This window comes from Adiantum capillus-veneris, chromosome 8 (assembly GCF_014529385.1).
Source record: "Adiantum capillus-veneris isolate H3 chromosome 8, ASM1452938v2, whole genome shotgun sequence".
Lineage (NCBI taxonomy): Eukaryota > Viridiplantae > Streptophyta > Polypodiopsida > Polypodiales > Pteridaceae > Adiantum > Adiantum capillus-veneris.
Genome location: NC_140938.1, coordinates 97,450,538 through 97,467,942, shown reverse-complemented (window position 1 = coordinate 97,467,942; position 17,405 = coordinate 97,450,538). Strand labels below are relative to the sequence as shown.

Here is a 17,405-nt window from a genome sequence, read left to right as displayed (position 1 = left end):
TTTCTTTTCAGAGACTCACCAGGCCCCTGGCCAACTGTTGCCACATGTGGTGGGATACAAATGGGAGACAGCCCACAGAACAGTCACGAGATCTGAGCATGGGAGTAGAGGTTCAGGAGGAGTAGCGGTGTTGTTTAGGGAGGAGCTACAGCCACTACTACATATTGTACGGAGAGATGATCAGGCTAGATACATGTGGGTGAGGCTGAGAGCTGACACAGGTCGATTTCTATATATTGCTATATGTTACTTCCCCCCCAGTACGTCAGTATATGCTGTATCCAGAGGGCAGTCGCCTTTCTCAATTCTAGATGATGATATATGGGAGTTTTCTAGGGATGGTGATATCATCCTCCTAGGAGACTTCAATGCTCGAACGGGCAACTGTCAGACAGTCTTCTACGACACCTCAGATGAGATGCTTAGAGAGTTGGATGTGGATGAGCTGGGGTTTGACAGATGCTCACATGACAGAGAGCAGACTGAGTATGGGAGATACCTCACGGAGATGACGACTACACATGGGCTAGCCATACTTAATGGCTTACAGCGGTTTCCTGGAGCAGCAGGCTTCACATGCTTTCCACACAGACATGGGGCCAGTACAGTGGACTATGTTATGACACAGCCGAGCTTTATTCCTTGTATTCAGGATTTCACGGTGGGAGCCAGACCAGTGGGCGTAGCAGTGGATCATGCTCTCTTGACACTGTCCGTATCTTTTCAGTTTAGTACAGCCCAGAAATCAGGAGGCAGGTCACACACCCGTTATACATTTACACCAGAGACTGACTCGGTTTATACAGAGGCGATCTGGGATCGTCTATGCACAGTTGCTCCAGGCCTCTCAGTAGAGGAGTGCACTACTTTATTGACTGAGACACTACATGATGCAGCATCAGAGGCATACCCACACACTCAACCGGATCGGAGGCGACATTCTGGGAGCATGCCCCAGAATAGTTGGTATGATGAGGAGTGCAGAGAGATGAGAGCCCAGCTTCAGAGGGATCTTCATTTAGGAGTCATCACCTACAGACAGTCGCGGATTGCTTTCCGGCGCCTTGTGCGAAAGAAGAAACGAGCTTACCTGGCCCAGATGGAGCGAGACTTGTATCAGTTGTTCTTGAGTAGAGACTCAGGCGAGGCATGGCGACTCTTCCATGAGCACTCCCCTCCCCCAGTGATTACTTCTCCTGATGTGTGGGGCCAGTATGCGACATCGTTATATACGGTTCCTGGGCAGGATCCCCTTCCAGATCCTACAGAGCCATGTCCACCTACGAGCACCTTCTTTACCACTGAGATGGTAAAGAGAGCCATTGACAGGATGAGGACCAGGAGGGCTTACGATCATGACGGTCTAGTAGCGGAGCACTTTATACATGCTAGGGATATGCTGATGGAGGTTCTTGCAGTGTTGTTCAATCGTGCCATGTGTGAGGGATTACCTGAGACTTGGAGGTTGTCTACTATTGTGCCTATATTCAAGGCAGGTGATCCTACAGAGCCTGGAAATTACCGCACTATTATGGTTGGACACACACTGGCACGATTGTATGCATCCATTATTGAGCAGCAGTTGAGTAACTGGGCAGAGGGTGAGGGTGTACGGGCAAAGGGACAGGCAGGTTTCAGGAGGGGTTTCTCCACTCTTGACCATATTCTGACACTCAGAGCTATCATTGAGGAGGGCAGGTCACATGGGAGACGGATTTATTGTAGCTTTGTGGATTTCCGCAAAGCATTTGACATGGTACCGAGAGCTCGACTGATGCGCAGACTGCAGGAGATGGGGGTGCCCACAGTGTTGATTTGGGGGATTATGGCTTTATACAGATCAGTGATGGGACATGTACGCACCCCAGAGGGGATATCTGACTTAGTTCACTCCACTATCGGGGTGAAACAGGGTTGCCCATTGTCTCCTACTCTATTTGGTATGTATGTTGATGAGGTGTCTGATTACATTGACAGAGAGGGTGATAGAGGTGCCCAGCTGGCAGGGACGTGGATCCCATTGTTGTTATATGCTGATGATATTGTCTTGATCTCTGACTCACCAGAGGGTATGCAGCGACAGTTGGATGCATTACACAGTTTTGCAGAGGATAGTGGATTGTCTGTAAACCTTGGTAAAACCAAGGTCATGGTGTTTAACACCACACCGCAGTGGATCAGGAGATCGGCACCGACCTTCACGTATGGTCAAGAGATTGTGGAGTATACAGATGCATACACTTACCTTGGGATAGTCTTCACTGGGCCGAGGTTTTCTTTGGGGAGAGCAGCAAAGACTAGACTGACCAGAGCTTATGCGGCCTTGGGAGGCTTGGAGAGGATGTGTTCGCAGGTTCAGTTCCAGGAACCTCGGACAAAGTTATGGCTCTTTGATACTTTAGTAGCCTCAGCTATGATGTATGGGGTACAGGTATGGGGACCTTCTGTAGGCCAGGATGGTTGGAGAGGTATGGAGAGGCCCTTGGTATCTATGATCTCCCGATTGATTAGAGCCAAGGCCTCCGTACCTCACGCGATCATTCGAGCAGAGCTAGCTGCCCCCCCCATGGAGATTGAGGCGCTTACCAGATCAGTGTCCTTTGTGCACAGCCTATGGGATACTACTAGAGACAGATATGCTAGATTGGCCCTTGAGTCTTCCAGACAGTTAGCTCTACAGGGGGACACTTCATGCTGGTATGCACAGATGACTTCATGGTTTCAGACGCATGGCTTCACCATGGACAGGTTGCCCCCTTTCCAGTATTCTCTTCAGGCACCCTCGCTGTCTCTTACACGGGTGGAGATCACTAGACTCATTCGTCAGGACCTGATCCAGCTCGACACTAGGAGGACATGGATAGAGCCGCCTCAGGAGTTGAGCACAAAGATGGCTTTCTATAGAGAGCATCTTCTCCACCTCACAGGAGATGGGTTTGTGATTCGACCCAGCTACATGGACACACATATGTCTCATGGTTTGCGTTGTGCCATTGGTCAGATACGCACATCCTCACATCAGCTCGAGATTGAGACCGGTAGATTCAGAGGGATACCAGCAGACAGCAGGATATGCCGATTATGCCAGAGAGAGCCAGAGACAGAGTTGCACTACATATGTCATTGCACAGTGTTCTATGAGATACGGGGGCGTTTCCACTGCTTATTCAGAGAGGGTTTTGGTCCTCTATCTAGGGTCATGAGTTATGAGGATCAGAGATGTCTTGGACTATATCTACTTGAGTTACACAGGTATAGAGACACTTTACTGGGGAGAGCTAGAGAGAGGCAGTCCCAGAGACACATTACAGATTTCTTTTCACTAGATATGGGACAGCCAGAGGAGCAGCCACCACTGCAGAGCTCGTCCCACACTCATTCGACCACTACTGGCACTCTCATCGACCGAGCATTGGAGCTACAGAGATACAGACGACCGCGACTGAGGAGAGGAGCTACACAGCATCGACGGAGACTACAACAGAAGATTCGAGCCATACTCTCTCGACATCCAGAGTGCAGATGAGGATGGATCCTCACCATTTCTTCCATCTTTGTTTCTCACACTGTTACATCCAGTTTACCGGGTACCTATTGTATCAGCTGCTACACCCACGTAGTTTTAGATTGTAGTAGTAGTAGTAGTATTTTGTTCCACTTCTAGTTCTTTTGTACCCAGACATGGTATTAGATTCACTATTTTGTAACTGATTGGTCTCATAGGTCATTTTGGCCTTTTGAAGACGTTAATATAACATTTCATTTCATTTCTCTCACACACACACACACACAGCCTAGGCAACGACGACGTTCTAGGAGCATACCCTAGGACAGCTGGTATGATGAAAAGTGCAGAGAGATGAGAGCCCGACTTTCGAAGGAGGTACTTCTAGGAGTCATCACTCACAGGTAGTTACGGATTGCTTCTCAATGTTTGGCGCGACAAAAGAAGAGGGTGTTTCTAGCTCGATTAGAGCAGGATTTATACCAGCTATTTTTGAGCCAAGATTCAGGCGAGGCATAGCGACTCTTCCATGGGCATTCACCCCCACCAGTCATCACTTCTACGGAGGTATGGGGTCAGTATGCATCACTCGCAGCATCCACCTCTTCCAAATCCGCCAAAGCCATGCCCAGACAAATGTGCTTTCTTTTACCACCGAGATGGTAAAGAAGGCCATTGACAAATGAGAACCAGGAGAGCATATGATCACGATGGCCGAACAGCAGAGTATTTTATACATGCCAGAGATTTTCTTGCAGAGCTTCTAGCCAGGGGACCCTATGGAGCCTGGGAACTACCACACTATCATGATTGGACACACATTGGCACGGTTGTGCGCATCCATCCTTGAGCAGCAGTTGAGTAGATGGGCAGAGAGAGAGGGTGTACGGGCAGCAGGACAGGCGGGTTTCAAGAGAGGTTTCTCTACTCTTGATCATATTTTGACACTCGGAGCCATTATTGAGGAGGGGAGATCACATGGGAGACGGATCTATTGTTGCTTTGTGGATTTCCGCAAAGCCTTCGATACATTCCCCAGAGCTAGATTGATGCACAGTTTGCACGAGATGGGGGTACCCATAGAGTTGATTTGGGGCTCTATACAGGTCAGTGGTGGGGCATGTATGCACTCCGAGGGGATTTCTGATTTTGTTCACTCCACTATGGGGGTGAAACAGGGTTGCCTACTATCTCCTACACTATTTGGCATGTATGTGGATGAGGTTTCTGAATACATTGAGAGCGATGGTGATAGAGGAGCACAGTTGGCAGGGACATGGATCCCATGATTGTTATATCTGATGATATTGTGTTGATTTCTGACTTCCCAGAGCGAATGCAGCGTCACTTAACTGCTTTGTACACATTTGCTCAGATAGTGGATTGTCTGTTAACCAAGGGAAAACCAAGGTTATGGTCTTTAACACCACACCACAGTGGGTCAGGAGGTCAGCACCCACATTTACATATGGCCAGGAGACGGTGGAGTATACAGATGCATACACCTATCTTGGGGTAGTCTTCAGTGGACTGGTGTTTTCTTTGAGAGCAACAGAGACTAGACTGATGAGAGCTTATGCAGCATTGGGAGGATTGAAGAGGATGTGTTCGCAAATTCAATTTCAAGAACCTCGGACAAAGCTCTGGCTTTTTGACACTCTAGTGGCTTCAACTATGCTTTACACAAATTAAGATTTGGAGACCCTCAGTGAACCATCATGGCAGATTTGGTAGCACTGATGGATAGAGGTGTATAAAGAGGCCTTTAGTCTCTATGATCTCTCGGATGATTCGAGTTAAGGCATCAGTGCCACATGAGATTATTCGAGCTGAGCTAGTTGCCCCCGCTCTCAGAGACACTTACTAGATCACAATCCTTCATGCACAGTTAATGGTACCTCCCTAGACACAAATATGCTTGGCTAGCCCTTAAGTCATCCTGACAGCTAGCACTACAAGGGGATACAACATGCTGGTATGGGCAGATGACATCATGGTTTCAGTCACATGGTTTCACCATGGATAGACATCAAGGCCATGAGTTAACAGACAATCCACTATCATGAGCAAATGTGTACAAAGCATTTGATACAGTGCCCAGAGCGAGATTGATGCGCAGATTACAGCAGATGGGAGTACCCACAGAGCACATTTGGGGGGTCATGGCATTATACAGGTCAGTAGTGGGGCATGTACGCACCCCAGAGGGTCTATCCACACCGGTTTACTCCACTATTGGGGTGAAGCATGGCTGCCCGCTCTCTCCTACTCTATTTGGTATGTATGTAGATGAGGACATGGATTCCACTATTGTTATATGCTGATGATATTGTTTTGATTTCTGACTCTCCGGAGGGGATGCAACGTCACCTGGATGCTTTGCATAGGTTTGCCCAAGAAAGTGGTTTGTCCGTCAACCTTGGTAAAACCAAGGTCATGGTTTTTAATACCACCCCATAGTGGATCAGCAGGTCAGCGCCGGCCTTCACATACGGACAGGAGAAGGTGGAGTATACAGATGCTTACACTTACCTTGGAGTGGTTTTCAGTGGACCAGCATTTTCATTGAGGAGGGCAGCAGAGACTAGATTGACCAGAGCCCATGCAGCATTGGGTAAATTGGAAAGGATGTGTTCACAGGTTCAGTTTCAGGAGCCTCGGACGAAGCTCTGGCTCTTTGACACTTTGGTGGCCTCTGTATTGCTCTATGGAGCTGAGATTTGGGGTCCTTCACTGGACCATCACGGGAGGACAGGCCGCAGTGATGGATGGGGGGACATGGAGAAGCCTCTGGTCTCTATGATCTCGCGGCTCATTAAGGCCAAGACTTCAGTACCACGTGCTATTATACGAGCAGAGCTAGCTGCCTCCCCACTGGTGGTTGAGGCGCTCACCAGATCTGTCTTCTTCATACACCGCATGTGGGAACTTCCCAAAGACAGATATGCACGCCTTGCACTTGAGTCCTCTCGACAGTTAGCCGTGCAGGGAGATACAGCATGCTGGTATGGGGAGATGACGTCATGGTTTCAGGCGCATGGGTTTAGCATAGACAGATTGTCTCCTTTTCAGTACTCACTGGATGCGCCCTCTGTGACACTTACCAATCCGAGATCACCAGGCTCATTCGCCAGGACTTGACTCAGCTAGACACCAAGAGGACATGGATACAGCCACTACAGGAGCTAGGCACGAAGATGGCTTTCTACAGAGAGCATCTCCTCCAGCTTACGGAGAATGGTTTTGTGACGAGGCCCAGATACATGGACACTCACTTGTCTCATGGGATACGATGTGCTATTGGCCAGATACGCACATCTTCACACCAGTTGCGGATCGAGACTGGGAGATACAGCGGAATACCAGCAGAGGCCAGGACATTCCCCCTGTGTGACATCGATCCTGAGACAAAGTTGCACTACACATGCCACTGCCCCGTCTACTACGAGATACGAGGCCGCTTCCATTGCTTGTTCAGAGAGGGCTTTGGACCATTCTCTAGAGTCATGCGGTATGAGGATCAGAGATGCTTGGGTTTGTTTTTGCTCGAGCTACGCAGACACAGAGAGAGCTTGATGAGAGGAAAGACTAGCCAGTCTCAGAGACAGATCACACACTTCTTTAGAGTTGCCACTGGACACCCGGAGGAGTTACTACCACAGCAGAGCTCGTCGCTTTACACCAGAGGCATACTAATCGACCGAGCGACTGAGCTGGGGAGATCCAGACGCCCACGACTACGGAGGACTACACAACATCGACAGAGGCTGCAGCAGAGGATCCGGGTCACTTTGGCTCGACATGCACGACGCCCGGTCAGACTACTGACCATGGAGAAGATCGATGAGATCCGCCAGCGACCGATGCTGGATCTCCTGTGATCTAGTTATCCCAGCTAGCTGTTTTAGCAGCTTAGTCCACACTCAGCAGTCTAGGATTCCATAGTATTTTATTTTGTCATCTTGTTACTCTGACTTTGTATCAGATCCACCACATTGTAACTTTCTGGTCTCATAGGTCACTTTGGCCTTTTGAAGACGTTAATATAACATTTCATTTCATTTCATGTGTGTGTGTGTGTGTGTGTGTGTGTGTGTGTGTGTGTGTGTCACAACACGGGCACCACATGCCAATAGAAAAGAGCAGACTTAACAGACTTTTAGCACTTCAATAACAACTGAACTAAAAGAGAGAGAGACGACACGCGACACGGAGTGGCGGAATTCCACCCCATAGAGTATTGGCCCCAAACCTTGGCGCCCCTTTCCGTATTTCTTTATATTGCATCAACACAGTACAAGCCGGTACTCGAGACTCTGCAACCTTCTCCAGGAAGCATGCCAAAGAATGAGCCCTAGCCTCATATTTAAAGGCCCTTGGCCTGAAAAGCAGTTACAGTAAAAAGCCTTTAAAACTCAAAAGCTTCTGGTTCAAAGGCAAAGCCAAAAAGCTGCAAGCGCAATTTATGGAAATCCGTACAGTCTGCCACATCATCAGCTAGCGCAAAACGCGGAAATCTGTACAGCCTGCCACATCATCATGTCAGCGCAATATTCAAAATCCGTCTGCTGCCCTTATGGTTAGGGTTAGGGTTAGGGTTTCTGCAGATTTAGGGTTAGGGTTTCCAAAATTAGGGTTTACAGGTTTTAGGGTTAGGGTTTCAGCAGTTAGGGTTTCTGGCAGAAATTAGGATTTAGGCCCCTCGGCCACATCTGTAAGTTGACTCCATTCTTTAGGCTTTGACACGTCAGCAGTTTGTTACATCTCCCCTTCTTGAAAGAGAGTAATCGTCCGCGATTACAGCATATCTGCAAAACAACTCAAATTAGTTCAAAAATTTCCGAGGGTCATTCCGAGGGACATTCCGAGGGACAATCAGTTTGCTCTTTTTATTAAGGAGTTAGCTTCTCCTTTCTGCTCTTTTGATCATGGAGTTAGCTTCTCCTTTCGGCTATTTTGATCAAGGAGTTAGCTTCTCCTTTCTCCAGATCGAAACTCTTGATATTCCGGCGTAGTAAAATTAGCCATCACACCCAGACTGTACTGATCTTCCACGGGTGTCTTGATGCACTAAAAATACATACCCAGGCAATCTCATACAATTAGGAATATTCAGTGGTTGGCACATCACAATGCAACACAAATGCTCACATATGCATGTTACAAGACATAGAAACATAAAGCCGTCGATGAACACTCCTCCCGCATAACCTAACAAGGTCCAGGCCGGGAGATATTCAACGACTCCCTCATCACTCCTCCAGCATAACCTAAAAAGGTCCGGGCCGGGAGATATAGAGGCCTTTTACAACCAAACGTCCCCCAGACTGCAGCTTGCGTCGTTTGGAGGTGCTGAGAGTAACCACTGCTCAGACTTCTTAATACTCCTCCCGCATAACCATCCAGGTCCGAGCCGGGAGTCACAACAATAATTATTTTACAAGCATACAACCAAACGCTCCCCAGGCATCGGCCTGCGTCGTTCCGAGGTTCAAACAATATCAAAGCAGTATTTCTCACTTCTCCACCCGGGAGTAAAATCACCAATCATTGAAACCAGTATCAAACCAGAGTCAAAAAATTCAAATCGGCACCAAAACAGGTTCAAAACAGATACCATCCATTCCATACAAAGTTTCAAACAATACTTTCTTAAACAAAGTTCAAAAGTATCTAACTATAAAACAACTAGAGAGTTCATTCAGGATTTTGTTCGGACAACCGAACTTTGAGGACGACTGGCTTGCCCTTCTGCATCACCGTGATGGTTCGTTTCCGGACTTGGAGAGTCGCATCATTCTTGTCATGCCAAGGCATGCCTAATAGAACGTCACAATTGCCCAACTTCATGATGTGGAAATCAACTTTTCCATGATAATCTTGAATAGTCACTGGAAGAGCACCAATGAGCGGTACTACTTTCTAAGTTTGCCCTGTGGCTAGCTCAACTTCAATTTCTCCACCACTCTGCATCATAATCAAAGTGCATCTGCTTTAAGAATTCTGGATGGATGAAGTTCTCTGTAGCTCCGGGGTCAAGAAAATAAGGGCTTTGAAACCATTGACTTTGCCATATGCTCGACACAATTCATTTGTACTCTCAAGGCGTATGCCATAAATATCAGGAACTAGTCCAATAGCAGGTCTAGTTCTCATAGCAGGAGGTGGCACTGGGGTTCTGTCGACCGTTGGTGCGGGCGTCGGCTCCTCTGGTCTATCAGTGCGTTTGGGACAATTAGAATGATTATGCCCTGTTTGAAAGCATCCAAAGCATCGGCCTTCTTGTAGTAAGGTGTCTCGTTGTTGAGGCGTCAAACGAGGCCTTTGCGGTTGATTTTCACGAGACTCTCGAGAATTTGTTTGTTGCTGTCGAGAGTTGTGGTTAGTGGCCGGAGATTCTTCTGTGGTAAACTCTAGCTTTCCCTTCTTCAGTTTGTAGCTGACCGCGGCATGGTCCATAAGTTCTTGCATGGTAGAGACTTGCTTGGATAGACAATATTCCTGCAATGGTGATGGTAGTCCAATGGTGTATCGTTCGCATTGGGCCTCCAAGGGAACAGATCTTAAGGACACCGGAAGGTACACGTCGAGAAACCTTTGGTTATATTTGTCCATGGTTTCAGTGGCAAGCATTTTCAAGTTGCCCCACTTTGCCAAAATCCGCACTTCAAACATAGAAGTCATGTAACTACGTGCAAAAACTGTCTTGAAAGCTTGCTAGGTCCTTGGAGCGTGCAGTTGTGCCACGATTGAACTCCACCATTGCATAGCATTATCTTTAAGAAATTCTGCTGCTCGAGAAATCTTGGATTCTTCTGTATAGTTCCCTAAAGCATAGATGTTGTCGAATTGCTGTAGGAACTGCAATGCTTTCTTGCGATCTTTCACCCCGGAAAAAGTGAAAAATTTGACTATCGTGCCACCATCTTTGAAATCTTTGGGTTAGTTTGGCGCATATCCCGGGTATAGGTAATAAGGGTATCCATATGGGCTCCAACCATTGTAGCCTGGTGGCGGTGGTGGTGGAGGTGGGGGCAATGGCTGTGGCAAAGGTGGTTGCACTGGATCATGGTCAAATGGCTACACCATATTCCTGAAGACTCTCCCGATTGGGACAAATGGCTGAGAAGGTTGCCGGTTGGAAGCTCTCGTACTTTCTGGTGCCGGAGGAGGAGGTACCACCTGGGGCATCAGAGGGGGTAACATGTAGTTCAAAAATTGTTGATAACCTTGCAGCATCGGAAGATTCTGTTGAGGATGCCGCGGAAGAATGTCGTGAAGCTCGTCGAGCAGAAACTGCAAATATTCTGTTGAATCCATGAGTTCAAGTATTGGGTTCTTAATTGGCTTATGCCCTGTAAGACACTGCGGTGAAGACGGGAGCGCGCCTGATGCGCGATGAAGTAAGGGTGGGAGTGGCTAATAAGTCCGGGTTGGAGGGCGAAGATACCTCGAACCAAATTCCAATAGCTCTGTCTGCTCTTTTGTAGGACCGGTATGCTTTCAGAAAAGCACACGCTTGATGCTCTGATACCACTGTCACAACATGGGCACCACGTGCCAATAGAAAAGAGCAGACTTAACAGACTTTTAGCACTTCAATAACAACTGAACTGAAAGAGAGAGAGAGAGACGACACGCGACACGGAGTGGCGGAATTCCACCCCAGAGAGTATTGGCCCCAAACCTTGACACCCCTTTCGGTATTTCTTTATATTGCATCAACATAGTACAAGCCGGTACTTGAGACTCTGCACCTTCTCCAGGAAGCATGCTAGAGAATGAGCCCTAGCCTCATATTTAAAGGCCCTTGGCCTGAAAAGTAGTTACAGTAAAAAGCCTTTAAAACTCAAAAGCTTATGGTTCAAAAGCAAAGCCAAAAAGTTGCCAGCGCCCAGCGCAAAACGCGGAAATCCATACAGCCTGCCACGTCATCATGTCAGCGCAATTTTCGAAATCCGTTTGCTATCCTTATGGTTAGGGTTAGGGTTTCTGCAGTTTAAGGGTTAGGGTTTCCAAAATTAGGGTTTGCAGGTTTTAGGGTTAGGGTTTCCAGAATTAGGGTTTCAGAAGTTAGGGTTTCTGGTAGAAATTAGGGTTTAGGCCCCTCGGCCACATCTGTAAGTTGACTCCATTCTTTAGGCTTTGACACGTCAGCAGTTTGTTACACTCTCTCTCTCTCTCTCTCTCTCTCTCTCTCTCTAGATTTTGTATCAATTGTAAAAGATAACAAGAACAAACGTTATGACACCAAAAAGCGCACCCATTTTCGTAGTCGGTTGCTACGTTCCTTATCAGGATTCTCCCTTTTATGCTTGCATAGATAGAGATCAGCCATTTTTTTGTTTAGAGGAGTACATTTCTTAATTTAAAGACAAATATGGTGTTCTTGTCTTTGGGGATATGAATGCTCGTGCAAAAACATTGCAACATGATACTCAACAATTTGATATGCTATACATTTCAAAGGAGTTGGAGGAAGTTCACTTGTATGATCGTACTTTAATGGATGAGAAACGGATCACTTTGGAAAGTTACTTTTACACATGTGCAATAGCACGGGTATGCTCATTGTCAATGGTGTATCTTTGTGGAGTGGAACCGATGAATTTACATGTAGAAAACATAATGAGGATAGTGTGATTGACTATATGTTACTGCCAAAGCCATCATGTATCACATAAAGAGTTTTACGCTTGGCCAATGAACCCCGGAATTAGACCATCGGACCTTATGTTTGACCTTGCATGTGGAGAAGCAATTAAGCATGATAATCTCAGCCAAAGGGAAGAGAAGTTATCACTTTGTATGGATTTCAAATAAACACCAATGTATATTGAAATGGTTGAGCAAAAGTTATGGATGTCGAAGCTTCAATATGACGCACCATTGGAAACTAAATGGAAAGCTTGCAATAAAGTTATTTGTTCTTGTGCCGAAGAATGCTTTGCCATAAAGCATGTCCGTGGTATCAACAAAGATGGATCACGCAAAAGGTGGTTTGATAAAGAATGTCAAGATGCTCGAAAGTCCTTGATAAAGCTTTATGCGACTATGGACAAAGAAAACTATCAAAGTCACTTGCATACATACAAGGCATTGATTCAAAATAAGAGAAGAAGATGGGAAGTAAAGCATCAATTTTTCAAGTCCAAGAAAAGGCACGAGCATGTGAAAGATTTTGGAGAAACTTGAGGGATAAGCGGATCGAGAGTTTTGGTAACTTGAGTTTTGTGGATATTTTTACACATTGTAGGCAACTATATGAGCAACCGAATGCTGAAAAAATGAAATTATATGGTTTACTTCCATGAATGCCCTCTTTTTTTACTATTAAGGATGTGTGAGGTGGACTCCAAAAGTTGGCCACTCGCAAAGCGGAAGATCTTCAAGATATCAAGCCGGAAATGACTAAATGCACGGGAGATTTTACACATAAGTGGATGTGTTGTATGCTCAACCTTGCACTTCAACATGGTATGCCTTGTGATTGGAGCACTAATTGGGTCAAGCCTTTGTATAAAGGAGGGGGTATAAAGAAAGTAAATAACTACCGAACTATAATGATTGGGCCTTTTATGGAAAAGTTGTTTGGGTGCATAATGGAGATAAAATTGAGTGATTGCATTGAAGACAATGGCAAGCGTGCAAAAGGACAAGCAATTTTTCGTCGACGCCATAGCACCATCGATTATCTTGTCACTTTTCGTGTTCTCATGGAGGAAAGTCGGTTGAAAGGCAAGCGATTGTATTGTTGCTTTGTGGACTTTAAGAAAGCCTTTGATATGATTAACGCAACAATTGTGGAGAAGGATAGAAGAACTCCAAGTGCCAAGTGAGTTTATGTGTCGATTGCGCATGGAAAGAAGAATTTCGGAAATTTTTGCAAGCACAAATGGGATTAAACAAGGATGTCCGTTGGTACCAACTCTCTTTGGTCTATGCATCGATCAATTGAAACAAATGATACTGACTTTATGCAAAAGGAAGTCATTGAAAAGATCATTATTTACAATACGGTAATCATGTTTTGTTGTATGCAGATGATGTACGGCTTCTAGCACACACTTTAGAGGACAGAAGTTTATGATTGTCCTTGAGAACTTTTGCTTGCATAGTGGGCTAATTGTAAATGAATCTAGAACCACAATTATGCTTGTGAAAACGAACCATAAGGAGAAGCCATGCATTGTGTACAGCAATGAGATACTTTGAAGTTGTAGAGAGCTTCAAGTACCTTGGCCTTGAGGTCCCGGCCAATCACAAGAGGCATGAATGTGCTATGCGTCGTTTGGAAGCGGAAAAGAGAGCATACTATGAATTTGAGAATATGTGTAATGCAGGAAACATAAAGGGTTGGATTCTCAAGAAGTACCTTTTTGACACATTGGTGACACCGCTTCTTCTTTATGGAGTTGAAGTGTGGGGCGAGAGCATCTCAAAGTCTACTTGGAAAGAGTTTACGAATATTCAAAGCGCTTTCTTAACTTTCTCAAATTTAAGACACAAACACCATATATGCTCCTACTTCTTGAGTCTGGATCTCTTCCAATTGAGGTTATGGGCATGGAAAGGGTTGTGGAGTACATGATAAAGATGTATCAAAACCCCTCACATTGACTTCCTACAATTGCATGGGAAGCAAGCAAAAAAAGTTCAAAAGACACATAAAAGCAAGATCTTGAGCACGGGATGGATGTAAGACATAAAGAAGTGGTTTGGGAGATGGGATGCATTACACTTGCTACAAGATGCCTCAATAGACTCTTAAGTGAATGAAGCTTTTCTACAACGCCAATGTATTACGGCTTTGGGAGGAATCCGGTGGGTCATGCTTCATACATTACACCACCCATATTGCCCCCAACTACAAAACCATGTTCTTCGTTAAAAGAGGAAACCGTACTCACCCTTACATACTTGAGCATATCCCCTTGTCAGTGATACGCACTATCGCAGCCATTCGGTTTAGCTCCCACTCCCTTCGATGCGAGAGAAGGCATTGGGGCAATGGAGAAGAGTCAAATCGATTGTGCACATTATGCTCACTACAAGTTCGAGAATTTGAGTACCACACACTACTTGAGTGCTCACCTTTTGGTCACGTCCAAACTTGCTTTCCTCACATTTTTAGCCATGACGTACACCTACACACTTTCCTCTCCTAGCCACACTATGGGCTCTCCATTGGAATCTCATCACTGCAATTTTGGAGCATTGAGAATCACTCATCAGCCACACACATACTACAGCACGTGTAAAGAATGTCGGGCCTTAGCAAAGAAACATAAACAAATACGGGTCTAATGGGCATCCCTGGCGTAGAGAGCGGGATAGATGAAATCGTCCTCCAATGTGGACACTGATGGTAATAGCACTAGAAGTAGAACGAAAGGGAGCCGCAAGTCTTGCAATGCATTGAGAGGGAAAGCTAATCCTCTGCTCAAAAAGCCTCAATCCACCTGATCATATGCCTTCTCAAAGTTGAGAAGCATAATAGCCACTGGATTTTTTGATTGTCACGCCCACTTAACTATGCATCTATCCTGAACAAAGCCAAACTGAGAAGCATGAGTTAGGTCAAGCAAGAAAGGCCTCAAACATGCATTGATCGCCCAAGCCAAAACCTTATACACGGCCTCCAAGGTTCTATTTTTTTAAGGAGGAGGAATCTCCACCTTTCGTATAAGAGAACTCAGCCCAGAAGACATGCTGGGAGCTCTCTCTCTCTCTCTCTCATCCTTGAAGCCATTGAACATAGACCAACCTATGCGCATATGCATGTTGTGACTGATCAATTACTCATGGTAAAACAGCAAAAAACACTCATTATGTAGATTAAATAGAGAGAATTTGCTCTTACAGACCTTCAACTGCATCGGAGGCACATGTACATGGTTGAATTGAGGACAGACTCACAAACAGGAAGAACAAAGCGATGAATTTTGAGCTCCTAGAGAGCATCATAGAAACTGTAATCTGGAGGCTTCTGCTCATCGCCGATGCAATTGTCAATCCCAGCCTCTTGAATTTTGACGATGTTCTACAAAGAGAGAAGATTTTCTGCAGAATGTCTTCTAAATTGTCATGAGTACCTTCTTTGTCAACAAAAGTAGAACTATTCTCTGCAGAGAAATGACAATGTGCGGATACTGGCAAACAAATATGTGAAGCAGAATATGACGAATCACAGATTCTGTGAAGTCATCCTGATAAAAAATCTTCTTTGTGTTGATCCGTGTACAATAGAAGCCTGCATCCAACTTGTGCGCGCGCACGGACACCTGCCTAATGGGCAAATTGCTGCTGATCTTGAGTGATAGAAGCTAGAAGCTACGCGCACACAGACACGCATAGCCGAGCTTTTGCTTGATGTGCAAGGAGAGCTCTCTCTATCTGTCCCCTCCCTCTCTCATTCGTCGCACGAACGCACGCTCACATACAAGAAAATTGACCTTGTGCAGAGATTGACACACAAACACGTAAATGGAGGTGGTGAGCCTTTGAAAAAGTGGCACAATTGTTAAACGAGGGCCAAGTCGCACAGTGACCCGACTTCCCAGTCTATTCAAATTTTTCAGTTCCCACGCTCCGTTCACCTTTTCCCCTCCAAACAGTGGATGAAGAGATTACAAGACTACTATTAAGAAAGGGTGGTAGGTTAGTTTATGCACTATAGGTGATCTGGGCGACACTGATTGTGCACCACTCATGGCCACGAGCCACCAAAACCGGCCACCAACCATCGTCGACACATACCAAAGGGAATATTTCAAGAGTTATACCCTCCAAAAATGTGGGACTCATGATTGTATCCGCAAATTATCTTAGTAGAATCAATGATCACAATGACAACCACTTCAATAGTTAAGTTGGAATCCCACTTAAGATATGTGTACTAATGGTTTCTCCTCATAACGAGGGCTTCACAAATGTGCAACATACAACAAAGTGAGATGTACATGTTGAGAGGTAGGCATTGAGTATATACTAATAGTTGGTAACCAATGCGATCCCACCATGCCATGACAAGACCTTGTAAGCATGGATATACCTATGGTTGGAGTCCTATACAGGGGTGGTAGAGCATGATTGTCAATAAAGAGGCATTTGCACATCACTGACCCCGACTACACTTTGCAAACTCACACAATCATGGATAAGATCTTTCTAGTGTTTGCTTGTAGTTAGATGACATGGATGATGCTAATAGTATGGATGACAATTTTGCTAATATTATGGCACATGTCTTCCACCAAATCAAAATACCAATCTAGGTTTTTTTCGTTTGGTGATTGTCCTAGGTACTAGTATTATCACCCTTGCGGTTATGTGCTCTAATTTATGGCCTTTGATGGTTTTTTCTCCATTACTTTAACCATGTGTTGTGCTCACTTGATTTCAAGTATAAGTATTGTCATGTTTTAATGCATACACACTTGCACTACAAGAGGCTATTCATATTAGCGACGCTCACACAGCGACGCTCAAAAAAAAAATTCCCGGCGTCGCTACGAGCGTCGCAAAATTACAAAGAAATTTGCAACGCTCATAGCGACGCCGGCTGGGCTAAAAAAATAACCGAGCGCGCCCAAAAACTCAGATCTCATATCTGAGTTTTTCGGCGCCCTCAAGCAAGGAGCAGGTAACGCTCTCTCTCTCTCTCTCTCTCTCTCTCTCTCTCTCTCTCTTCTCCACACACACACACACACACACACACACACACACACACACGAGGAGAGGAAGGAGAGCCAGGTATGCTCCTTCCCTCTCCTCATTCTCATGTTCCCTTCCCCTCTTTCTCTCTCCCTCTCTCTCTCTCTCACACACACACACATACACACACACATAGTGTTTTTGAGAGAGAGAGAGAGAGAGTACAAACATAAACAAAAACGCA

At 45.7% G+C, this 17,405-nt stretch overlaps 1 protein-coding gene across 1 annotated transcript in view; it reads right to left on the bottom strand.

Annotated features, from left to right (window-relative positions):
- The window catches only part of LOC147452614 (putative LRR receptor-like serine/threonine-protein kinase At1g06840), a 123,157-nt gene extending 107,121 nt beyond the window's left edge, over positions 1 to 16,036 (bottom strand). The window contains exon 1 of the mRNA XM_086518248.1: positions 15,373 to 16,036. Within this exon, the coding sequence (XP_086374374.1) occupies positions 15,373 to 15,502 (130 nt within the window). The 5' untranslated portion in view covers positions 15,503 to 16,036. The remainder of the gene's footprint in view (positions 1 to 15,372) is intronic.
- Positions 16,037 to 17,405: the final 1,369 nt, after the last annotated feature.